Source organism: Toxotes jaculatrix, chromosome 5 (genome assembly GCF_017976425.1).
Source record: "Toxotes jaculatrix isolate fToxJac2 chromosome 5, fToxJac2.pri, whole genome shotgun sequence".
Lineage (NCBI taxonomy): Eukaryota > Metazoa > Chordata > Actinopteri > Toxotidae > Toxotes > Toxotes jaculatrix.
The window spans coordinates 8,908,369-8,933,719 of record NC_054398.1 but is presented as its reverse complement, the minus strand read 5'-3'; the positions used below and the strand labels follow the sequence as shown (position 1 = coordinate 8,933,719).

The 25,351-nt window shown below is 41.3% G+C and overlaps 3 protein-coding genes across 4 annotated transcripts; 1 reads left to right on the top strand and 2 right to left on the bottom strand.

Annotated features, from left to right (window-relative positions):
- Window positions 1-2,560: 2,560 nt before the first annotated feature.
- mterf2 (mitochondrial transcription termination factor 2) lies at window positions 2,561-4,871 on the top strand. The gene is made up of 2 exons (XM_041038718.1): window positions 2,561-2,586; window positions 3,577-4,871. Exon 2 carries the CDS (start codon window positions 3,598-3,600, stop codon window positions 4,723-4,725), a length of 1,128 nt encoding a protein of 375 aa, XP_040894652.1. The 5' UTR covers window positions 2,561-2,586; window positions 3,577-3,597; the 3' UTR covers window positions 4,726-4,871.
- A 4,367-nt stretch (window positions 4,872-9,238) lies between these two features.
- On the bottom strand, window positions 9,239-13,834 carry zgc:153031. Its single transcript, XM_041037872.1, has 6 exons — window positions 13,583-13,834; window positions 12,614-12,663; window positions 12,140-12,245; window positions 11,756-11,882; window positions 10,664-10,779; window positions 9,239-10,175 (listed from the first exon to the last, which is right to left on the bottom strand). The coding sequence occupies exons 1-6, from the start codon at window positions 13,687-13,689 to the stop codon at window positions 10,085-10,087; spliced, it is 597 nt and encodes a 198-aa protein (XP_040893806.1). The 5' UTR covers window positions 13,690-13,834; the 3' UTR covers window positions 9,239-10,084.
- Window positions 13,835-14,484: 650 nt separating this feature from the next.
- cry1b (cryptochrome circadian regulator 1b) lies at window positions 14,485-24,485 on the bottom strand. 2 transcript variants are annotated; one of them, XM_041037870.1, is made up of 11 exons: window positions 23,711-24,485; window positions 20,164-20,272; window positions 19,705-19,847; window positions 19,394-19,578; window positions 19,176-19,264; window positions 18,586-18,726; window positions 17,993-18,304; window positions 17,691-17,842; window positions 16,903-17,105; window positions 16,161-16,298; window positions 14,485-15,571 (listed from the first exon to the last, which is right to left on the bottom strand). In XM_041037870.1, the coding sequence occupies exons 1-11, from the start codon at window positions 23,866-23,868 to the stop codon at window positions 15,489-15,491; spliced, it is 1,713 nt and encodes a 570-aa protein (XP_040893804.1). In that variant the 5' UTR covers window positions 23,869-24,485; the 3' UTR covers window positions 14,485-15,488. The 2 variants fall into 2 exon arrangements, with proteins under 2 accessions (XP_040893804.1, XP_040893805.1); XM_041037871.1 differs by lacking the exon at window positions 23,711-24,485 and having other exon boundaries at window positions 19,705-19,869; window positions 20,164-20,274.
- Window positions 24,486-25,351: the final 866 nt, after the last annotated feature.

Here is a 25,351-nt window from a genome sequence, read left to right as displayed (position 1 = left end):
AGGCATGAAGTCTACTAATATAAAATCTCCACAATCAGCTTAACATTCTTTTAACTCAGTTTGTGAGTTACTAAGATATTTTGCTTGGCAGATCTCCTGCACAGTAAGTTAATATGTCACCACAAAAAATGACCTTGACCTACTAAAAAACAACTGAACACAGCTAATATGTTACTGAACTATAAATCCTGAGCTCTTTCCAGGGAATAAATTGCAAAACTACTGTACTTCTGTCAGAATGAATACTTTTCTGAGTGGTGTTACATTTTTGGGTTAAACACATGCCTCTAAATTGCACAATAAGAAAATCACATTGGGAAAAACATTTCTTTTTTTTCACACCGCAGGAAAGACCCTGAATGTTAGCTGAAATATAAAACAATGGCAGGTGCTTTCTTTGTGTTTGTTATTCAATTCTGCTTTATTGAAAACTACAATGTCCCTGTGCTCTCTCCCACTTTCAGTTGCTTTTCAGGTTGTCGATACTAAGAACTTGCTCTGGTATTTGGAAAACACTGCCTGGGAAAACCCCATACTTCAGCCACCTATACAGGAAGTGGGTCAGCTGTGGACTTTGGTTTTATGTGGGGAAATTTAGACATTTGTTCAACAACAAGGACGTGTCTGGCCAAGGAAGATAAAGGTCAATAAAATTGGAGGACTGTGGGCAAACATCCTATGTGAAGGAGAGACAGCAAAATGATGGAGTCAGTGTAGCCAGTGTCACCACCATCCTTAAGAAGAAAGGGGACAAAAGTTTTATCTGGACAAAATTACCTTTGCGAGGAAGCATTGTTTTACCTCTTAACTAATAGGCTGGGCACAGACCCAGAGACCCAGGGCCCTTGGACCAGAGCCTGGATAGTGACTTAATATTTCTTGTTTGAAAGTCAAAGAGCTCAGCTATAAGATGCAAAACGACCACAAAGAGGCATAAAATGACCACAAAGTGACCAAAAAAGACATAGTTGTTTTGTTTTCTATGAGTCTTGGGGTTTCTCATAGGATGGGTGGGATGCATTTTACCAATCTGTGCCTGAGGGTCCATTTTTTTTTGTAATCCACTCGTGTCTCAATTCCACAAAGCAGCACCAAGTGTGTGAGCATCTGCAAGATGTCTGACAGTCTGTATCACATTCTGCCTTCTTTGCCCAGTGGCAATTTGGAGGAGCTCCTCCTTTCCTCTTCCAGTTCAGTGCTTTTGTTTATGTCTTTGTGCTGTTGTCGTTGTCGTCTCGCCTCGTTTCTTCATTTTGTCTCTTGTTGATGCTATTGTTCTCTGAGTTTTGGTGATTGTGCTGCAACCTGGTTACTGTTGCTTCATTAAATTCTGTGCAACCCACAACTTTGAGTTAAACATAACAAAGTCGCAGTAAGTACAATATGTCTGTGTTTCAAGTTCAGGCAAGTTAGACATCCTGCACCAGCTGCACATTTATCAGAAGGACTCGACATGAACCCACAGATTCTCTGTCTTCATCATGGTGGGGATCATAATGGATCACAGTCCTGAATAGATCAGAGGGCTAGGACTGAAGGATTCTTTGTATTGCAGGTCCAAATGTGCACTTGTTATACCTTTTGCTTCAGTCTGTCCCAGAGACAGTTTCTCAGTGCTTTTGACTGCATTCACTTCTTCAGATAATTTTAAATGAATTTTTCCTCATTCATTTCAAATAGAAGAGGAGCAAGTAAGGGTTTGTAGTGATTGCATGAGTTTGCTTAAATCCTTTATAAAAGCCAGGGAAACTGTTAATAGGTTGATTGCAAATAAAAAAAAAAGTGAATGACACCGTTTACTCTGCAGGCTCATGTGTTGTTTTACACCCTTGCTTCCTCTGTAAAGAAGGTTGATCTCTGTGAAACACTTGTACACAATCTGTCTGAGAGGCACAAACTGTTAATAAGAACACTATCAGTGCACTCTGATTACCAGCTCACTCCTGTCAACACACTGGGCATTAAAAAAGAGAGACGCATCAACCTGTTTTCCTTTGAGGCATATCATCTGTTTACTAGAACATAAACTATAATGAACCCAGCTACCCACTCAGCAGCAGCAGCTCCCATGCTGCTGAGGGAACAGCTTGCAGAGCCGGTGATCAGGCATCATGAATAAGTACCAACTGCGAGAAAAGTCTCTGTGTGTTCAGTCCTATTCAGCCCTGCGCTGATTACACTCATCAGGGCCCCGTATGCTGCAGGGTTCGGAGGCGCACCAACTGCTGTTTGAGATACAGATTTTTGCCAAAATTATTTAATTACTGGACATATGGGTTGCAATAAAAGAACAGGGCTTTGAAAAGAGGGAAGAGATTGGGGCAATGGGAGCATAAAATCAAATAACATTCACATCTCTACTACAGCTTTTCTACAGTCTGCATGTCAAATGACTTTTCCCCAAAAAAAAAAAAAAAAAAAAAAATCAGGGCTATTTCAGGGTGTCGTCTGAGCTTTGTTGAGCTTCGTTGTAGTACCCGTCACGACCTCTGTGTGATGCTGTGGTAAATTACACAGCACAGGCCAACCGTAGAAGGAGAAGTCAGTTTCATAACATAACGTCACATCCTCTGACCGCTGCTAAAGGTATTTCATTTTCTAATAAATATGTCTTTGTGGTAAAAACCGCATATATTCACACACATTAGTTAAACGATAAGTGACAGTTATTATGCTAATGTAGGAGGTAAATAACACGATGTCCCGCGATATCAGCGGTGTAGCGGGGTTGCTGCTGTCTCTTCTAGCAGTTAGCTGGTAAGCTAAATGCCTAGCATGTTTATTCAAATAAAAGTACTGATGTGGATGCAAGAAGACTTTTATTTTGAAGTCGCCGAATTTAGTCACCCGGGCAACCTGTGGTAAAATTGAAAAAAAAAAAAAAAGGTTTATGTACTCTGCTCAGCGTGGCAATAAATGAATTACAACACATTTAGTAGTGCTTATGAGTGTCTTATCTGATGATACGTGGCAATGGATCATCAGTTTGGACGAGTCGGCTCATGCTTCCCCACTTTCCCATGTGAAACACCTGTGTTATGAAAGCAAGACTGTGATGAGTGACACTACTCAAAACAGCACAGGAAAGTCAACAACAGGGTACTTTATGTGTCAAAGCAAAGAGAACACTTTTAAGAGATTTGGTAAATTACATTAAATAGTTTGTCAGCCTAGAAATGATGCAGGTGGGAGTCTAATGGTTTGTCTGGCAGAAAATGCATAATAAAATCCTGTCAGTAACATTCGGTCAGTGTCTTTTTTAATTTCATATCAATAACACTCTTGTGTTTGTTTATATTTCTCTTTGGCTGTCTGTGACAAACCAGCATTAAGCTCATAATGGCAGTACCACATCAGTAGGAGTAATAACAGAACAAACAATATAATGATTAGAGGCCTGATTGTCAGTTTCCTGTCCTGATAGAAGCACATGACCGGCCATGCTAGACCTCTGCTGTCATGCACTAGCTCCCTGTGCTAGTTCAGAAGTTGAAGCTAGTATTTTTAACCAGCGTTCATTTTAGCCTTCTGCTCGATTGTCACTCACTGCAGTCCCTTCTTCTCTCGCTCCCTTAGGTGATCAGCATCTTTGAATCAATGTTGCGCTTGATCGCAACATCCCTGTGCCTCCGGTGCCAACGTGTCACAGCTCTGCCTTTGAACCTCAGGCCATGTGCGACGCTGAGCCCAGCGGAGAACCAGCAGACCGTGGAGGCTCTCTATGATCTCTCTGTGGACATCCAGAAGGTGCGGAAACTTAAGGGCTGGGTCCTACATCAGAACCCAGCCTATACCAAGGAGGTAGCTGACCTGCTGAAGGACATGGGGGCCTCGGGCTCCATAATATCCAGGATCTTAGCGGTTCACCCTGAAGCAGTCCTCTGTCACCCAGAGCAGATGAAGGCTCAGAAGGATCTGTGGATGACTGTGTGCCCAAACCAGAAAGAGCTTGTTGGTATCATTGAGAAATTCCCTGCCTCTTTCTTCACCTCCTCCAGCCACCATGACAACCAGCGGGACAACATCGCTTACTTCCAGAGCTTAAACCTCAACAAGCGAATCATCACTAAACTCATGGCCAGCGCTCCCCAGAGCTTCAGCCGGCCAGTAGAGCAGAACGAGGTGATGGTGCGCACCCTCCAGCAGGCCTACCAGGAGCTGGGAGGGGAGGAGGCCAACATGAAGATCTGGCTTCAGAAGCTGCTGAGCCAGAACCCTTTTGTTCTCCTCAAGCCTCCGGAGGTGCTGAGGCAGAACCTGCTGTTCCTGAGAGACAAGGGCTTCAGCACAGCAGAGCTCCTCCGCCTCCTCTCCAAGCTCAGGGGCTTTGTCACCGAGCTGAACCCCGACAGCATGCGTCGCACCCTGGCATACTCCCAGGACACCATGGGCTGCTCCGAGGCTGATCTGCGGGACATCATCCTTAAATGTCCTGCTCTGCTTTACTACCCTGAAACTATTCTGGCTGAGCGCTTTGAGGGGCTCCTCAACGCTGGGATCAGCATGTCTCAAATCATGGAGACTCCGACCGTCCTGGAGCTGACCACGCAGATAGTGAATTACCGCATCCAGCGACTGGGGGTGCATGGCTATGACGTAAGGACGGGTAGTTTGGAGGTCCTAAATGGTACTAAGAAGGACTTTGAGATGAGCTACGGAAAACTACAGCTACGCAGAGAGAGACCACTTTTTAATCCTGTCGCCCCTTTAAGAACAGATGACTGACATGACTGTATGAACTAATGCAAGTGAATTAATCTGTAACTGGATGTATACTGTTCTTGGGATTAAATATATATGCTATGTCAGTATCAGATTAAAGTGTTTTAAGTCTAAAGGTGAACCCACTTCAAGCGTTTATTTTAGAAACAGTTCCATGTGTTTACTCCTGCAGTTTAATCAGAAAAATAACAATGATGCCATTTGAACTTGACTGTGAATTTTAGACCGGAAAGATGCCTGAGAGTACAAACTGAGCTGATTAGAGAAAACAGTCGCAAAATGCAGGATTTAATGAGTGTAAAGACTGACCTAAATTCTGCTTTTTCTTCCTGTGCTCAAAACTGGTACAAGGAATCACATTCAAGCAGAGTTCCAGCGAGGAGAATTTGTTTTGTGCTGCCAAAGCCTTCAGCCTTGTGGGATGAAAAGTAATCAAATTTGCAAACTACTTGTAAGTTCAAGCCCTGGTTTTCCTCTAATTAGGTAGTGTGAATTTTAACACCAAATGCAAAAACGTATCAAAGTCAAATTTTCACTTGTAGTTCAGGTTAAAGAAAACTGTGATCACACCCTGTTTATCATCTGACGGCCATTATCCATGAAAAGCAGGGCACTTTTATTGCAGGTGTAAATTCATGTTGGAGAAGATGAGCACGGTTGTGTAACGGCTTCCCAGAGTGATATCAGAAAGTGAGACAAATGCAATGGCATCTTAATATGTCACGTTTTTTAGGGAAGATGTAGTCCCTTGCCAAATAAAGAATTTATTACATCTTATTTAGAAGTTACCTCATCACAATAACTTCACATAAACCGCCGCATGACATCAGTGTGGAATGAGAGACGTGCTGACTCGTCTTTATTACTGAGCCTTACTGAGGACAAACAAGGCTTCGCAAACCATTTTATTTACAGCCTGTGCTAGAGACTCATTTTCACACAATGTTCTTGACAGCACAACTGTTCCCCTCAGGGAGGAAATCTAAGTTTGTCTCAGATTTTTATTGTTACTTTACAGATGGAGACATTTTTATTATAAACTATTTTACTACTGAAATGTCAGTTCATTATCATTTCAAATGAATTCAAATGAACCCACACGACAAGATAAAAAAGGAGGGAAAATGAAGTTCCTTTGATTTGGGTTGGAAGTGGTTTATTTGAACGCACTCTGCAATCTTTATTCAAGAAGCGTCTGAGTTTCAGATCATTTATGCAAAATTGATTTTCCATTATGTTTGGGTCTTATTAATAAGGTTTTCATGTCTGTGTGCATCATGTGGATTTGTGCCTGTATTTATTGTAAGCCACAAAATCGATATGCAGTCATATGGAGCATTGTCTGAGCCGAGAGAGGGCATTGTAAAATATTTCTTGTCTCATTATGAATGTGTCTTAATTTTTGGAAGCCAGGAAAAGCCCCTGAAACATGCTTAAAGAGTGCTTTTTAATGTGAGCGAGCTTCACCGCTAATGAAGCCATGACTTTATGCCTCAAGGTTTCCTTGCTCTCGTAACGTGGACGATGGGGGTCACAACAAAGAGAGAGAGAGGACTTATGTGTCCAGAGGGAGAAAGAGGAGGAGGAAGGGGGGTTAATATACATTAACAACTTCCACTTCCCATTTGATGCCCTCTGCATCACTCAGCATGGTCCCGTAGTCATGGTGATAGCCACTGGGCAGATGATGCGAAAGTGAGTGCATCTGGTAATGAATTTGAGCTCAGCAGATGGATGCTTGACTAGAGTTCATTTTCCAACCATTCACAACATGGAAGCCCCGAGGGGCTGCAACAGTACCTCAAGTACACTGCAGCTGACGCACTGAAGGTTACTAATTTTACACACAGACATCAGTGACAGTTTCTTTAAGCCATCAAGTTGCAGGGTCGTGTCTTACACCAGCGTTAAGTAGCAAATACAAGGAGTAAATGAGAACATATCAAGGCGCAGCAGACGAGACGAGGCCTCAGGTGTATAAATGCAAGTCACCTCTATTTCTTACCCAGTGTCCTCCCGTCCTCTGTCGACTGCCATGTCTTGCCGTTCTGAATTACACAGACAAGCCAGGAAGGTTAATAAGAGGGAGTATAAATTGTACTTATTCATTTCAATCGTGACACTGGTTCATATTAGCCATGTTCAACAACTTGCTTTTATGGCTCGTATGTCACCAGAAAAAGATGACATCTGCAATTAAAAGCTATGATTTCCAGCCAGCACGTGGACGACCACCACTGCTGTAAACAGTTCTTATTTAAAGTCAGTGTGAGTTAAGCTGAAGTTCAAAAGGAGATTCTTCAAAACCAGCTAAAGTACTGTAGGTGAAAAATAAAACTTATTTGCAACTTAAATATTCCCCTGTGACTAAATATCTCTATGTCTTGTGTTCACCACAAAGGAAAAGCTAAGATTACAATATTTTAAAATGCAGTTTTGTTTCCCTACAAACTAACATCAGCCATTTTCAACCTTAGAAATATCTTTAACCCCGTGCTGTGAGTTGCTCTGGTGAGTCTTACCTTATGAAAACATTTGCAAGAGTTTTCTGCCATTACTTGTCTCTCAAAGCCACCTGTGCCCTGATTGAAACAACTCAAATATACTGTACATGCTGTAGGAGGAAAATAAATGTCACATTGATGGATGTTGAATGCACAAAAGATAAATAACTTTCTATACTGAACATTGCATCCGGGATGTACAGCTCTGAAACGCGGACGCATCTGTCACTACTCGTAACATCACTTGTGGAGAGGTGCAGTCTGCTGGGATCATCTCACTGGCTGTGACACCATGTGTCCATCTTCAAAACCATTCACTTATTCATTCCTGACTGATTTTATAATGCCACTGACCATTTAAGGCAGCGGTTCTCAAAGGTTGTCCTTGAGACCGAGAACACTGCTCCTTTTCAAAATTACCGTGCCAGAAATTAATTGACCTTTTTCACTGAAGACATTTTGACATGTCACCGTGGGAAGAGCAGAGATGTGAATAATGAAAATAATGACTGCTAAATTCAATTTGGCAGCTACCGTTTCAGGGTCCCTGGATTGAGCAATGGTGGCTCACTGCGATTGCTTCCCAGAAGACTCCACTACACTGTTAACATCGTTAATGTCATCAGTCACGTCTGTGTTTTTTCCTGTTATGACAAGTCAAAATGTCTGGAGTGAGAAAGGCCCCTTTGTTTCATTGCCACAATGTACATGCACTACTCACTGTGTTGGACTTTTTGACAATACAATGATGCTTTTATGTTTGGGTATACTGCGAATGAATGAGTTTCTGTCTTACATTGAGTTTATAGAACACAAACAGCTGCTGAGATTGACTTTGGGTGGAGCTATATTGGGAACAGCAGGAGATAACCCAACTTTATGTAATAATAAAGATGGCTGTGCTGTGTTCTGCACTTTGTGCAGTGAGGGGCACGAGGCATACAAGGCAACAGGCAAGACTTTCAATGACTGATGATAATCAGAGAGTGGTAGGTATTGTGTGTGTCATGACTAGTCCCTAAGGGGGCTGTTTTTGGGAATCCTTTTATGTTCTGAACTTTTTTGTGGACTTTTGAACTCTTGTTTAGTTTAAGTTTTGTTTATAGTTCCTGTTTTATTTTGAAATCACTGCCCTTGTGTATCTTGTCTTGTTCTACTTCCTGTCTTTGTCTCGTTTCCCTCCTTTGTGATTGTCTGCCCTGCCCTAATTGGTTTCACCTGTTGCCCATTGCCTAGTGTATTTAAGTCTTGTTGCTTCCCTTTGTTCTTGTTAGTTTGTTTTTGTCTCTTGCCCTTGTCACACGTTTTGTCTCTTGCCCTTGTGTGAGTGATTGTGTTTGCATTTTGTATTTTTGTTTTTGTGCCTTTTTCCCCTTTATGGGTGATCCTTGTTTTGCCACTTTGTTAGAATAAACACTATTATTTTTGATTATGTCTGTGGGATCGTGCATTTGGGTCCAAGTCCTTGCCCTAGCCGTGACAGTGTGGCTGAAATGCAACACAGTACCATACCTTTCCCAGGTGTTCAGAATTTAGAGCGTACCTACTGATGAAGACAAAAGTTGTCTCTCCAGTTTTGACAAGGCGTGTAAATAATTTGTAAGTGTAAGTCGATGTGAAACACCAGTTAGTCTTCAGATCTAAACAGGGACAGTCTGACAGACGCTTCTTTAATTCACTCTGTAAGGTCTCAGAGGCAACTTGGTTTTATATAGTTTTGTAGTTCTGATCTTTAGTCATGTCAGTGCAGTCGTGTTTTAGAGGACATTTAGTTTTTTCCTTAAGCATATGAATATTTCTTGTTACAGACAACATTTCTGTTTTAAGACCATCAATTACCAACAAATACAGAGTTTTCACACACTTTTAATGTGTGTCGAATCCCAAAGAAATTCAATGCTTTTGGCAAGAAGCTTTTGATGAACTGCCCACAGCAGAAAGATAGGTTTTCTGTCCCTTGTCCTATTGTAATACCTCCATCTAGTGGCAAAAACGATCACATACAACAAAATGAGCAGGGATAAATTTATTCCAAAATGTTAATTGTACCGTCATTAAAATGTTGCAAATGATTTATTTTCATTAAAAACCTTCTACATTTGCAAGAAACTACACAGTAAAAAAGCTTCATCAATAAATATATCATAGCATTTCAAACCACAGCAAATTACAACCTGTATCATTTCTCCATGTCTTCCTACAGGAAAAGATGTATCAGTATCGTATGTAAAGCAAACAGGATAATTCACTCATCACTTTCTAAACTGGTATCTGTTGTGTTGGCTTAGAAAGGACCAGATCTGCTGTGATACCAAGAGCACAGGCTGTCATTGACATGGGCTTCTGACTGGCTCACTGACAGGCATATTTTCTGTGCAGCTGCAATATTACTGAGGAGGAGGACAAGATGGGAACGCCGACAAGTGACAAGATGACAGCAGAGGGTGGCAGGGGATTTTTTTTTTCTACCAGCATTGATCCAAATATTCTACCAAACAGCAGCAATGGGGGGAAAATTATTTAAGACTTAATACACATAAATACTTGTATAGACAAACTGGACTGTGTTTAAAATGGCTGTGCTCACAGTGTTTCAAATGTTATCTTTTAAAAAGAGAATAAGATCATTTTTACTTTAGCTGGAATGCTTATTGACCGGTTAACACAGAGTGGTAACACAACTTTGGTTTTCCCTGAATTTCTAAAAATATAACAGCACACTGTGGGTGTAGGTTTTAGCAGTGTCTCTGTGGTCTGTCCAGGAGTTGTTGACAGCAGACAAGGTTGACAAGGAAAAGTAGAAAAATACACTGGAGAGATTTCGAGTGCTCTCTGATAATATTTCTTTTGCCTGTCATCTACATGGCATCTGTGACCTCTTTCTTGAATACCTGGAATTTGTACTTAATACCGTTCTCCTCTTGAATGTCACTCGGTACATCAGGAAATCTTATTTGGAAACAAAAAGAAAAAAAGATTTTGTTGGTTTGTTAGTTCATCATACAAAAATATAATAATATAATAATTGCATATTATATGAAATTATAAGGTAAAGAATCAACCTTTAACATTTACTAATTTACTATTAAAATTCAGTGTAAAGGAAGTAATACTGCTCTTCAAAATAATGTCACAGCAAACCTGCAGTGGTGGAAGTCAGCAGATTCTTTTGAGCTGAGCTATTACAACCAAACACAATGCAGACTGACAGATAGTGCTGATGTTTGCTTTGTAACATAAAGCAAAAATCACTCACTCTCACACTGGGGTGGAAGGAAAGCTTGAAAGCCTTATCTGCACTTGCATCTGCAAGTGTTTAATGCACCTTTGAGCTCAAGGAAGTGCCATTTAGCACCAGCAGGTTGAAATGTGGGGCAAAAGCCTCCAAACCAGGATGCTCACAACTATTGTGGTTTGTGGAGGAGATGAACACTAACCTGTCTTGTACTTTAAACAGTTCTCTGTCAAACTCAGGGAAGAAAACGTCGCAGTCAAAGTCAGCCATGACGTCTGTCAGGTAAACCAAGTCACACCACGGGTGATTCAGTGCGTCCTGCTCAGAAAACAACACATTAACAATTGAGAGAACTTTGCACAGGTTTTTCCATGGTAATGCAGTACAATAATAACACAGAGGGAATCTAAGTTGAACAAGACAACACATGTTAGTCAAGTACACTGAAAAGTAACAGTTTTCTATTTAAAAACCCTGTAGACACTGTACAAAATGTGTTTACTTATTCTGTCTGATTAGACACCAGCTTGAATTTTGATGGAGCGGAGAATCATGGGAATCACAGGAGGTCAGCAACTGCATGTACTGATATGAAACCTAAAAAGGTGTAGGTTCCACCCTGACAAGTGCAAGAAAGCTGACAGGGGAGTTGGCCTGGAGAATATGTAGCATAGTCTGTACATGGCATCACAAGGTGGATTTCCAGCCAACTGTTACGCAAATTTAAGGAAGGAGTTGGTTTGTCAAAATAAACAGCTGGCAGCACTTAAATTAAAACCGTGACAGAAGAAAGAGGGTGCAACAAGATGACAGTTAAAAGAGTGCACTTCACACTGGGCCCTGAGTGACACTCAGTGGTTGAAGCAAGTTGAAGATTACTGTAGATCTGTAAAACTATAGACCAGAAAGACTGAAAAGTCATTAAATACCAGAGTTCCTCTCTGATATTCAGCAAGGAATCTTTAAAAATACCAAGAATTATAAACAGAATTTGGTGTGTTTGTTAAAGTAACAGCACTTTCAGTTCTGGAAGCCAGGGATCATGAGGAAAATACACCATTCAGCCGAGTTTTACATCAGTGACTGAGACCATGCAGACAGAGCTCCGGTCGATCACTGATCAACGTGGTGAATGAATCTTTTGAACAAAAAGATTTTGCTCAACACGGCTGCTATTTTGAGTCCGATGTGGGAACATGGTTGCTGTGCCTTTTAAGGAACCAAGAATCTGCAGCCATGCTCTCGTGCACCTTATCTTTCATTAGGCTTCAAGGAGCTGCTTAGACCATTTTACCTTGTAGACCTGCATCCCACCAACAATCCAGATGGTCTCTATTAAGTCCGCAAGGGGGGGCTCGGCAGCCAAGCGGATGGCACTCTCAAAGTCTTGACACAAGAAGTGGGCGTGATCTGGAACTGTGCTGTAAGACATTAGATGTCAGAAGAGATAGAAAAGGATGAATCACAACGAAAAACTAGGATTGGTTTCTGAATAACTCCAAAGTTCTAGCTCCCCTTGTTGATGCAGATGTTTGTGTGTGTGTGTGTGTGTGAAGGAGCGAGAGAGAGAGAGAGAGAGAGAGAGAGAGAGAGAGAGAGAGAGAGGGGGGGGGGGGGGGGGGGGGGGGGAGAGAGAGAGAGGGAGGGAGGGAGGGAGGGAGAGAAAGAAATTACTCACTTCAGTGTGGTACTCAACACCACATGCAGAACATTTGGCAGTGGGAACATTGTTTCTGGGTGGGAAAACCAGCACAGTCTGCCCCAGACCATCATATTCATCTTTCCTGAAACAGAATCAATACAAATATATGACACTAACTTCTCAATTGCCACAACTCCCATGTTTCTGATGATAACATATATTACAGGACTGGGTATCAAAGCTCAGGAATACTTGGGTAGCAATTGAATTATAGGTAGAAGATATGGATAAAATCTTCTATCCTGGAAGCCTGTATTCATTGGATTACAGTACACTTTCTAGAAATTCAACTGAGAAATTGTTAATAGATAAAATAACTGGAGGATAATGTCATTTTCTGTCTCATCCAGTGAACTGAATGCCAGAAACACCAGGGTACTTTAGCACATGAAAGCATGATACCCAGCCCTGCATGAGTTAACTATGATATGACGTAGTACTGAGTGATACCTGGTCTCGACACCCTCGAGATGGTGTTCAGAAAGTACTGGAATTCCGACCTGTGAAAGTCACATTTTCAATATTAGATCAAGCAGAAAACAGTCAGCTGTTACTAAGCTCATTCATTCTGAGTACTACTACTTATAGTTTGCACATGGAGCAAAGAATTCCCTACTGAATAAGATATATAGTTATATAACACATTAAAGCACATAGTGTCTTCTTTCTATTTTACTGCACTGTACAAGCTCCACATGGCGTATATTTGTAATACTGCTGTTCTTACTGCTACTAGCAGTTCTAACTGATACTTGCTCTACTTGTTCCACTACTCTGTTCCTGTTGCTTGCACTATACCACCTTAATATCACTGGTAACTTCAGCATATATGACTACAACCTGTTACCTTGTTGTGGCCAGTGCTGCTTTGACTGCAGCTAAAACTGAATTCTGAAGCTTTTTTTAATCCACCAATTGATTAACAGAACAGTTTTGATAACTTTTGTCATTTTTCAGTTAGAAATATTTAACATTTCCTTGTTACAGCTTCTTCTCTGGTCAAACCTGTTTCACTGTATCATCATCCTACATCTGATTCCTGGTTTAAACACTTTAGTTTAAGTCACCATATTTAATACCATTTAATAAATGGTTTCTAATACACTATAATGTAGTTCAGAGCAGATGTAAGGACAGTTTTAGTTTTTTTTGTTTTGCTAATTAATGTACAGTATTATATGAGGGTGTGTACAGCAAAAACAAAATAAAGTTTATTGACTCCATTCAGAAACTCCTACTGCACGCATGCAGATTTTCAAAATAAGAGTACTGTGATATAATAACATCAGTGTGGTGTAACTGCGGTTACGGTTACTAAAATAGCGATAGTAGCTTGGCTGTCACCGACATAGTACTCATCCTAAAAGTTTCTGTTTTCATCATAAATCTATAACATCTGAAAGACCTCATCGCTCTTACGGTAAATGCCAGGGCAGTTTTCCATCTTTCCCGATCCCCATGTCATTGCACACAGCTGCTATGAGGCGAACTGGTTTCTTCTGTTCTTTGTCGCGGCTCTTCTCCATCTCCAGCGGTCACAGAAATGAAACACCCAGACAGGTAACGCAGGATCGGGATCCGGGTCGCGCCTGTGTGTGGGAACAATTTATTGAGGTTTGAACTCCTCTAACACCGCCCACCGACCGGCTGCTGCTATTGGACACGGTGAAGTTTCAGTGGACCCTGAATCCTGATGTTAAGCCCCACCCTTACCCCGAGACCCCCACCAACACCACCCACCACCATCACGCTATACTGTGATCAGACTGCAGCGTGACTCACTCACAAGGGGGCCGTCCACGGTGATTACACAAGTTTTAATGGTCGAAAACCGACTTAATTGAGAACTACTATCAATTCTTTGGATCAAAGTTCACATGTACACTGCAGTGCCAAGGTCTTTCTCATGCTTTACTGTTTAATAACTCTGAGTGGACAACACGGTGGATGATATTAGGCGTCTTCTGTGTCAAAGTGAAAACAAATCCGCACAGATTTATGCATAATTCAGCAAAAAGATAAAACATAAAATATTCTATCAGCAGTTCTGGACAAGGATTTATATGTGAGTTTTTATGCAATTATTTGTGTTCTGGCTTTGTACTAAATGTATATCCTTTGCAGATATTTGTTTGTCATTGGCATTAGAGTGTAAATCCATTGTTATTCAAAGTGCTAATAAAACATGAAAGTGTTTTAGGAGGGGTGAATATATTTTACTTGCACTGCATTTCATTCCTGCCTGCCTCTTGTGAAGAGAATGATGGGAATAAAAATTTGCATTATAGTGCAAATAAAAAAGATACAATGAAACAAACATGTTTCTGTCTTGTACTTTATCAATACAGTTAGAATTTGGTCATTATTTATACAAAAATAATAGATTTACGATCACATGGGAGACAAAAGCACATGCATTCACAGCAGAACTTTTGAGTTTTGGTTACACATTATTTACAAAATGAGCTGTGAAATTCCATGACCAAATATACAAAAGTTGGAAATCAAAAACAATAAATATTTACAAAATAAATGACAGCCTTTATAAGGCTTGCTTTATTGTCAAACGTGACAGTCTTGACTCTAACTTCCTTTACTACTGTCCATCAGACCTTTGTATCCTAAATCTCTGAAAACATTTTTTCTCACATTATGTACATTCATGACAGTGTGACTTAATATTCTTGATATGAAACATTTAGGGGCCTGTTTTTGTGAAAAGATACAACTGTGTTTTATCTGGGGTATTTAATCTGTGTGTGTTTTATCCAGATCATCTTATGTCATTGTGCCAACAGTGGGTGAGAGTGTCAGCTGTACACAACAAATCTTCTGATTCCCGTCACTCAGATTTAGATTTTGACATTTTCACATTAAGGTGTGGAGGCGACACATACTGTAGTGGAAGACTTTCACAACACCATGACTTGAAGATTTTAGAGATGAACTGTTTTTGCCTTTATTTATTGCTGTTAGAGGGTTCATTCTCTCAAATATGACCAATTTCTCAATTCCAATTCCTTCCCCTGTCCCTGAGATGTGTGATGTATCTTACAGCATCTGGAGACCAAGATGTGTTAACAGCTGACTGTCCAGTTTAACTCGTGACAATCTTAACCGATTACAAGTATAACATACTGTGGGGGGTCCTTGAGACAATCAGCCAATGCTATCAGCTGGATCCGACATCCTCGTTCTGTCATTCTGCCTCCGTGGTTGTTAGTTACAGTTTATTATTGTGTATTAACTGAGGGCACCGCAGGAGAGGATGCTACCAGATGATACAGACCGACAGAGGGACCCTTTGTATTCTGTCTTTTGCACACTATTTGCTCTGCCTCCAGGATTTAGAGCTGCTCTCGGATGGAGCCTCTTCACGGCGCCGCTTGTGCGTCGATTGTCCTCTTTCTGCATTAAAACATGACATACACAACATACGTCAAGAGATTATTATCACCAGATGAGACAGGGTGGAGGGTATTGTTTTCACCATGTGAGTGTGAGAGTCTCTGCGTGTATGTGTGGGCTTGTTTTACTATAGTTGTGGGGTCCGACAGCTTTGTGGGACCAAAACGCCCCCCCATGCGTTTAAATGGCTGGTTGAGGGTAAAAATTAGAATTAGGTTTAGATTGACAACAATTAGTCCAACAGGGTGAAGTGAATTTACTTTTGAAGCTATTCCTTCCTTTTGCAGTGCAGAAACCTGGCTTAGGGCGTATTATTATTTTTTAGTAACTGAGTTGTTTTGGCAGAACAGCTGTTTGGTTATGTTCTGTAATAAAGCCCAAAATTCAGAAACCTGTTGTCAAGGGCCAACAGCAATCCCTAAAATATTTGAATATAATAAATATCACATTGCCATCTGACCCAAGTCTCATGAGTATTAACTTTAGCCATGAGTGTGGTGGATCTGAGAAGATAACATCAGTATTTTATGCATTGTACAATTTGAATGTATTTTAACCAACGACGATGTCATCCACTTAGCCCATGTACCTGTTCGAGACGTTCCCTCCTGAATGGATGGGTCTTCAGTGGACCCTCTTGGACCTTGACTGGTCCCTGTGTTGACTCCTCCAACATTACTGCCACTGGCACCATTGTTGGGATTGGCAGGCACTGTTGCCAGCAGGCCTGCAAGGAGACCAAAGCATTGTAATTTATCCACAAAGCCACACTTCCTTATGAAAATAAATGCATAATGCTGCGTATTTATAAAATGCTGACGGTTCAGCTCAAACAGTGAGTGCCTTGATAAACCTGACACACAAAGCACCAAAAGTGGCTGCTTGGCGATAATGTTAGTTTGGTGATTACTGGAGACTCAAATCCCTGCAATTTCATGCTCTGAGGTCAAAGAACCATCTGAAAGTAATTATACCCCAAAGCTTTAACACTGCAGGATCCGAGAGCTAGGAATACTGTTAACATCTGGGTGTTAAGAGGCTGACCTGCACAGGTTAACATGGATGAATGTGGATAATATTTGTAGAGAGCAAAATGAGAAAACAAGAATTTTCAAACTAACCTTCTGAACTATCTGGGCTCTTTACACTTGGATGCTATCTGTCAAATGCCCCTTATCAATTACGCAACTGTAACATTTATTTAGTTGAAGTGTTTTCAAATGCAGTATTGTGTGCTTTACATTTGTTAACTGTATAAATACAGGTAACATTTCAGACATTTAAAAAATATATTAAAATGAATGTGTGAGTATCTGGGTCAATGTCCCTACCCAGTCCTCTGTAGCAGGAAAGCTGCTGGTAAATTTGCTTCATCCGCTCTATGTTGATGCGGCTAGCCTCAGCATGGTTCACCATGGGCTTGGGGTAGTGCACTCCTATGATACACTTGGCTGCCTTCTGCACTTCCTCTGGGGCATTCCAGGGATCGTAGATGTATTTGGCTGGAAAGCCCCTCAGTATAGGCAAATAACGCCTGGTCGCAGAAAAAGAAAAGAGTGAAGACAGATGTGGAATGAAAAAAAAATTAAGATACAGACTGGGTGGAACATGATTTAAGGAAGAATAATGTAGCACACTACAGAAATGTGTGACAGCCTTGTGTGAGATGTTACAGATGAGCCATATTACATGAGCTGGTGTTCAGTGATTTTGTTGCTAAGTGTGAAAGTTAATAATTTTTTACCATTAATTTTGACACTGTAAATAAGGTCACACAATTTTCACTGCTGTTTACCACTTACTGAACATGGTTGTATCACATTCACATTTAGGAAAACCTCCGTGGTGTGATGAAGCTAGACCACGTTATCACAAATAACACAAAAATGTTAAATTATATAAAAACGTTTAACAATTTGGTGATATTTTGGGACTCCTGATGCAACTATGACGAACTGTTTACCCCATGTGAGGCTACAAGGGAGCACAAGCTAACCATGAGATATGCTTTCTCCAAATGAAATGGCTGCAGGGGGTACAAGGACACACAACACTCTCACTCTTTCATAAGGTGAGAGTGTTTTATATTCATGTGATGCAGATGAAAGTACTGACTGACCGTATGTAGTCGCCGTTGGGGTCCGTGCGTCGTCCAAATCCCACGGGACAGTAGCAGTGGAAAAACTGCTGGAAAAATGAACTGCATGAAAGCCACATCCAGCTGCCAGCGTTAACGCTCCAGTCTGCATCCAACAGCAACTCCTCAAAGACCTGTACAACACACAGACGGTGGACAGTTGAGACAACACATGGTAGTAATGTGGGTCAGAGCAAGAAGCATCAGGACAGCAGACAGGCAGCTTCATTTACATTAACTTTTATTGACCTTTTATACTTTTGATGTCTTTTCTCAGTTCTTACCTTCATGCCTTCCTCCCAGCTGATCCAGAGGTCTCCCCTGGTGAGGAAGCAGGCCACAGCGTGCCTCGCCAAATGATGGATCCAGCCCTCCTGCCTCAGCTGGGTCATAATGGCGTCTATCCAGGGAAAGCCGGTCCGACCCTCTGCCCACTTGGCCAACGCCTCAGGATTTCTGTCCCAGGGGATCTGGACACACACAAGGTTTCCCTCCATCTTGTCAAAGCAGGGGTTGTTGGTGGCGGTCGTGTAGAAGAACTCCCTCCACAACAACTGCCCATACAAGGAAAGCGGTGGGGTGCTGTTCTTCTTGACCTTATAGGTCAGAAAACACAAAGGTGACATGATTCAAAATCAAGTTCATCATTTGCAGCACAGACTGGTTTGACTCCTTACCCTTACACAAAACACATATTTTTTCCACTGTTACTTTAAAATCAAAAATTAAAAAGACACAAGTTGTAGGTTGCGATTGACCATGGCATTTAAATGTCTATGTTGGAGTGTATAAGCTTATGCATCTCACATCAAAAACATTATGAAACATCAAACTGCTTATGCACATTAATTCATGTTATGCCTGTGGTGATTCGTACCTTCCTGTACAGATCAGTAAGTTTGAAGTAGAAGAGCCGACAGGAGAGACATCCAAAGCGCAGGTAGGGACTGAGCCCTGTGGGACTGGCCAGCAGGGAGTTAGCGTTCATACGTGGACGCTCAAAGTTTGCCACCCATGCCTGTAAAAAGATGGTCAGTATGCTTTAATTAAAATAATACCACTGACAATTTGCACCTGAATCAAACAAGATGCAAAATATTTGGTTCGCAGGCAACTGGTGGAGTTTGCAAGTTCAGTTCTGGCACTCTTAATTGTGTGACACTTTATTGGTTGTCTGTGCTTCTGCTGAGAAACTACACCAGAATGATTTCTGAGCATCCACATTTTCCAACTACTACCGCTAATTCAATGTCTGCACATATTAACATACAGTGATAGAACACACTTCATATTACGGAAATCTCTCAGTACAAAGAAGAACCAACTGAAAAGGAAAAAAAGGAGCACAGCCTGGTTTCCCAGCAAAGTAACTAGACAGAGAAAGACAACAAGGTTTTCAATTGACTTTTGTGCAAAAAAGTTGTGTCTTATTTTGTGCATATACTGTGTAATGAAATATCTTCTAACCTTCCTCTCCAGGTGCCGCTCTAGCCTCATGAGGGCTTCTGTTTCTCCGCCTGGCCATACTGCTGTGGTCAAGCCCTCTGTCTCAAAACCTGAAAAGCAAAAATATACATGCAGGGATTCAAAAACAGTTGAAGGTTTGTGACTGTGATGGTTTGCATATGTATAAACTGAATAAATACATTCAGAAAAAACAAAACAAAATAAAAACATAAACGTACCAAGCTCTTCCAGGGAGGGCACCCCAAACTTGTCGTCATGGTCTTCGCTGATGGGTGTGGCACATTTTTTAATGACCTCAGATGTGATTGTCTCTGCAGGCAACTCCACAGCATCCATACGGTTGATGAGAGCCTGGAAGCGCTTATATGTAAGAGGAGGCTGACCACCATTGAGTTCTATGATCCTTTAGGAAGGAAAAATGTATTAAAGGGTAATTCAATACACACACACACACACACACACAGCAGTCACAATCCACATATTTAAAATGTTACTATGGCACAATTGCTCCAACTGTACAGTCACTCACTTGTCCAGATCGTAGAGGGTGTGTGAAATCCGCACCATGACCTCTACCGCAGCCTCGCTGGCTAATTTTTGGATGGCGGCATCACGTTCCTTGCCAAACGGCTCAGAGTCATATTCATAAGATAATCGGGTGATCTGCCATTCCTGAGGAAAAACGTGATACACACTGAAATAAAGGCATTAATCTCAAACTAGGAACCAGAACCACATGTAAGGCCACTTGGCATGTAGCTAAAGTCTTAAGAGATTTCAAAAGATAATACACTGATATTAAATATTTTATTTAAATATCTGAGAGACATGTCATTTCAATGTAACTGGAATGTCCTTTCTTAAGTTCAGTGGAGTATCAGCATGTTGCATTGTGTTTTAGGCGAATTATGCTTAGATTAATTTCAAAGCACTTCGAAGCAAAGCTTAATTTAAGGCTGTGTCTTCTAATCTATCTAATCCCCCGTACCTTAAAAAGACGAGGGAAGACATCTGTAGGCTGGCCTCTGATGACAAATAAGCGGGAGTTGAGTTTGCGCAGGCTGGCATCCAAGTCCTCTAAACAATGCAACAAAAATCTGGAACCAGACGAGCAGAGGGATCAATTAGTTGATAGCACATGTCAGATAACCTCTAAACAGAGACCACAGCTACACAGAATGCAATCATGAGACCACTAATCATAGGCGTAGCTGACCTGAAAAGGTCTTCTGGGGGTCTGAACAACTACTGCTGCAGAAGGATGGTGTGCGTGTGCCACATGGGTAATATTTTAATGGAGCAGCAATGTTTGTGCAGACCCCCTTTATTGTACTTAAAGATGGTTAGACACACAATTGCTGATTTGGTAAGAGTCAGAGCCATTCATTACACACAGCATCAGGATAAACCATGACTCTCAGGATGAACCGAGTTAAAAATCAGTGTTACAGTAGGTATTGCGACTTCCAAAAATCACCGACTATGCCCACGTGACCCAAACTTAGTTCATCACCATGGTAACCAGACAAAACCAATCGATAGACAACCAACCATCATCCAAAATAATAATATGGCTCCTTCAGTAGGCAACAATATTTCCTGCACAATTATCTTGACAGCACACCATTTAGAGGAAGCTTTATTACTTTTTACACCAAAACTTAAAAAAATACAAGTCACAATCATAAAGGTTCAATTGCATAACACTCATACAACTGAAAACAACTACTTTAAACCAGTTTGCGTTACAGTCATTAAATAAGTGGCCTAGAATTAAATAGCATGGTTGTGCCAACTACTACGCCTAATTTAACTGTGACATTAAATTACACTGCAGAAACACAAGCATTATGCAGCTGTGAACAAAGGTGGCCATCCACTAGAATCAGAGTGAGAAAGCCAATAGATCTGCTGTGATAATAGCTGAAATTAAGAATGTCATTGATCATCATGTGGTAAGGACTAGATAGATACATACATACATACATGCATACAACAGAACAACAACCTCACATAAATGAGGAGAGTGCATGAAATGGAAGACTGAAGTGTTTTGGTGTGAACAGGCAGCCCTCTTCTGGTGAAGTCGTTGTAGACACAGACCGCAAGACACTGCTCTCTGCAAAATGTTATTAACTACTCTCTGAGAGTAGTAGCTATTTATTAGGATCTACTGAAGTAAGAGGCAGAACAAGTTGCAGAAAATGTTTGTAGAAATGTATTTCTGGAGTCTTTTCAACTCCCTATCTGAAGCGTGAATGTTACTCTGTTGTCTTGAATTTTATTGTTGCAAATGAATAATTGCATCATTTTTCCACTGACACTTAAATACAGAAGTGACACTACTGTAAACAGAAACTGAGCAGTTATACTGACCGCCAACTATGAAAAGCTGTCAAACTGCTCACAGTAACACAGCAAAATCTGTTTGATGTGGATGTATGCCATGAGCCAGAAATAGTGAGCACACTGTAAATGAGGTGGTGCAGCTGCCTAAAGGGGGTGGTGTGTGGGGGGTCTGGTGAATGTGTGCGTTTAATGTAGGTCAAAGCCGTGAGAGGGCATGATGTAATGATAACAACACACTGACCCAATTTCTCAGCCCTCCATTCAGAGCTGAGCAGCAGCGTTAGTAAGCAGGAAAATTGACTTGTAACATCATGGTGGTTAGGCACCACGCTTACTGCCCAGAGCCTTTACACAATGTTTTCACAGGACATGAAGGTCAAAGTCTTTTCTTTCCACTTTAATCCCAAGTGAAGAAAATTACGGACCAAGTTCGCTGTAATCAAAGGAAAAACAGAGTTGCACAGCCACACATGAGCAGCTAGCGATATAATGTGCCACCAGATCATGAGCAGCAGATAGCTTCATGGAAAATGTTTGAATATTATCTGTCTTTATAAATGTAACGTGTTAATTTTCATTTTATTTGAACAAAATGGGTACCTCAGTGTCTGCAGCTTTTTCCTTGAGCTATTGAGAGGCTAATGATACAACCAAGACTGTCAAAGAGAGACTAAAATGAAGACGTTGTGCTCCGTGAATTCTTCACTTCAATAAAGGGGCTAAAAATAGCACTTGAACACTGGCCATTCCAAACCTGCACTGAAGAACCAAATACAGTATTAATGAAAACAGACACTGTCAGTTAACATTTTTAACACCTTGTATTTGAGAAGGCTTGTGTTAGCTCTCAAGCAATTAAGGAGTAAACCCATTGTAAATATCCAATAATTGGGGAAGAAAAAGGGATGTATAAACTGGGTTTATCTGTCACCTGCCCAAAATTTGTTGAAACTGGCCCAGGTCTTTATCACTAATTAAACACCAGCTGCAGACAACATACTGTATATAAACTGATGCCAATTTTTCTTGTGATAAAACCCCCACAACCACAACTAAGCAGTGTAACAAATCTGTTATGGCTGCCAAAATGGAGAGAGCTTGATACTGAGAAAAAAGAAAAACAAATACCTTGAAAAACTCAAGGCCATCAGAATCAACTATGACTGGTATGACACAGTGAACAGTGAGGGAGTGGCTCATATTGAACCATGGTCAAGAATTGAGTTTAAAACAATGTGTCAGCGTTCACTGACAGATGGACAGTAAGAATAACTAAAGTCTAAAGGAATCTTAGACATCTGGTTCTGTTTTAAAAGGCGGGATTCACATTTCATTCAGAGGATTGTATGGTGGGGTTGATAAGATTACACAGCCCACTAGAAAGCACAACTTTCCACTGCTTCTCTTCTCTTTATCCTTTGGCAGTCTGCAGCAATCTCTCTGCATCTAATCCTGCAGTCTACTGCACTACATTCATTGCTGTTTCAGCATGATTTGCCATGATTTATCTCCATGTTTCTGTTGCATGTTTGCAATTCAAGGGGGGAGTCACCATGTCAGTTTCCACATGAGGACATCCTGCCTTCATATTATGCGTCTCAACTGATTTTTAGTGCTGCACAAATTCTCAAGGAACAATTATACCTTATGTAGAGGATACATATTATCCTAAAATCCCACATAAGTGATAAAGCAATGATTACTAACCATGCATTATGGATGACCTAAATAGTGTGCATCATTTTTGACAACACATTGTATAGTGTAAAGATGTAAGAGAAAAAAAACTGGAAGCAACCATAGAGCCTGTTGTTGTTGTTACAGGCACCAAAATAAAGTGACCAACTGTCATTTTTCAATTAGCAAACAAATACAGCCCCACTCCTTCTATAAAACATACCCTTTAATTTCTAATGTTATGGTGTTTGAAACAGAAACACAAAAAAACTGCACAGGATTTAACCAGAAATACAAATATGTGGCACATTTGGATTGACAGGTAGGTTTTAAAGTGCAAGTAGGAACTATCTTTGGATGCATCATCTTTAGGAGTCTGCTTAGGTTTCACTAGATTTAGATCTGAGGTCAAGTTATGATACATCAACTGCTGTTAAACCTTTCATCCACCTATCACACCCTCTCGCACTCACATCCTACGAGTTTTGACATCCTGTCCCACCCCTTACCTCCACCTGTTGATGCCCACATTAGAGGACCCTGCGAACCAGGGGTCCAGGATGTAGATGCAGCGCAGGGTGTCCGCTCCCCGGATAGAGTCTCTCAGAGCTGGGTTGTCGTGCAGCCGCAGTCCCTTCCTGAACCAGTGGATGGTGTTGACCACCATGTCGACTGCCTCTCTTTATTTATCCCTGGTGGGGTCAGATAGAGGGAAGGGGTTTCCCAAAAACAACAAAAAGACGCCCTCTTGCGTTGTTCTGGTTGCAAAATAGTCAGGTGTCCATTAACATCCGAGGACGAAGTAGTTTTCGACCTGGTCACTGGATTCGTAGGGAAACGTTTAAGGTTTGTCTGACTTTAACCTTGATCCATGAACGTGTCCACAGAGTTGGGTCTCCTGACCAGCAGCGGCTGCATGTGGGGACAGCAGGTAGCCACACAGGACGCAGGCAAAAAGAAAAAAAAACTTGATTAGTAGCAACGAAAAAGTGAACACATTTCACGGAATTAAGTTCAGAATAAACCCGTATTCAGTCACCAGCGATGTTCAAGTTGTATGATTTTCTTCAGCTATCACACGAGGCGCGGGTGAAACCCACGTTAAACACAAGCTACTAGGTCGCAAAAAAAAAAGTACAAACGCGAAAACATTTCCGCTTTGTGTCTCCATGAAACGCAAGTTTACACTAATTTAACATACACTCGACCCAAGAAACAGGCTAAACACTGTGTATAAACGGTAACGCCTGGTCAACTCGTCGGCCATGCAAGACGTCCTTTCTGTATCAACATCTCCACCCACAGGGGTACGCAGGGAGGAACGGGGCGCTCTGATTGGTCAGAATCAGCCGTTATGCAATCTTTTCTCCGTCACGTTTCCATAATGTGCTTTCTTATCTCTGCTTACACGTCGCCTACAATTGTTTTTAAATGATCCAAACGTCGATGTTCGCTCGTATTTTCACAACACTTTCCTTCAGGGTTGAGTTTCGGGGAGCAGAAATCAAAAAGAAGCCCTAAAGGTTTCTGATAAACCAGCTAATCGGGGGCTTCGGATTGTGTTATGTGGTTCACTCAGAAGTACCCGGATGAGCACATGCCGTGCGGTGAGGCCTGCCTCGACCCAGGTGTGCTCGATTTATCATAGCGGACACGCCGCTCATACTGCAAATGTGCGTTTGGTCGAACACAACCAACCCCGCCCACTCTAAGAGCACATAATCTATAATCAATGTGAGCAACGTTAAATTACATAAAACACTAAATGTTGACATAAAGTCTACATTAGCTAATATATAACCATACATGGTCATGGTTCTATAATCAACCCAGCGACCCCACCCCACTCATCAGGAAGTGTATAAGAGCGTTCTGAAACGAGATCCTTCTAGTGGCTACAAAAGGAAGGTCATTGAATGTCTCCAAAAATTACAACAAGATGGAGTAATTGACCGACCTCAGTACCTCCGCCTCTACCCTCAGGATACCATTCCATGCCTATATGGACTCCCCAAAGTCCATAAGGAAGGGACACCACTCAGACCTATTGTTAGCAGCATCAATTCAGTAACCTACAATATCGCTAAGCATGTAGCCAACATCTTAGCCCCCCTGGTTGGAAACACACCACATCATGTTCACAACTCATT

Coding starts and splice junctions, on each gene's coding strand:
- mterf2 (XM_041038718.1), top strand. CDS start 3,598: ATGTTGCGCTTGATCGCAACATCCCTGTGCCTCCGGTGCCAACGTGTC.
- zgc:153031 (XM_041037872.1), bottom strand. CDS start 13,689: ATGGAGAAGAGCCGCGACAAAGAACAGAAGAAACCAGTTCGCCTCATA. Junction 11,883..12,139: donor GTGTTGAGTACCACACTGAA/GTGAGTAATTTC, acceptor AATGTCTTACAG/CACAGTTCCAGATCACGCCC. Junction 10,176..10,663: donor CTGTTTAAAGTACAAGACAG/GTTAGTGTTCAT, acceptor TTTCCAAATAAG/ATTTCCTGATGTACCGAGTG.
- cry1b (XM_041037870.1), bottom strand. CDS start 23,868: ATGGTGGTCAACACCATCCACTGGTTCAGGAAGGGACTGCGGCTGCAC. Junction 20,273..23,710: donor GTGGGCATCAACAGGTGGAG/GTAAGGGGTGGG, acceptor GTCTGGTTCCAG/ATTTTTGTTGCATTGTTTAG. Junction 15,572..16,160: donor GGAGGGAACGTCTCGAACAG/GTACATGGGCTA, acceptor GTTTTAATGCAG/AAAGAGGACAATCGACGCAC.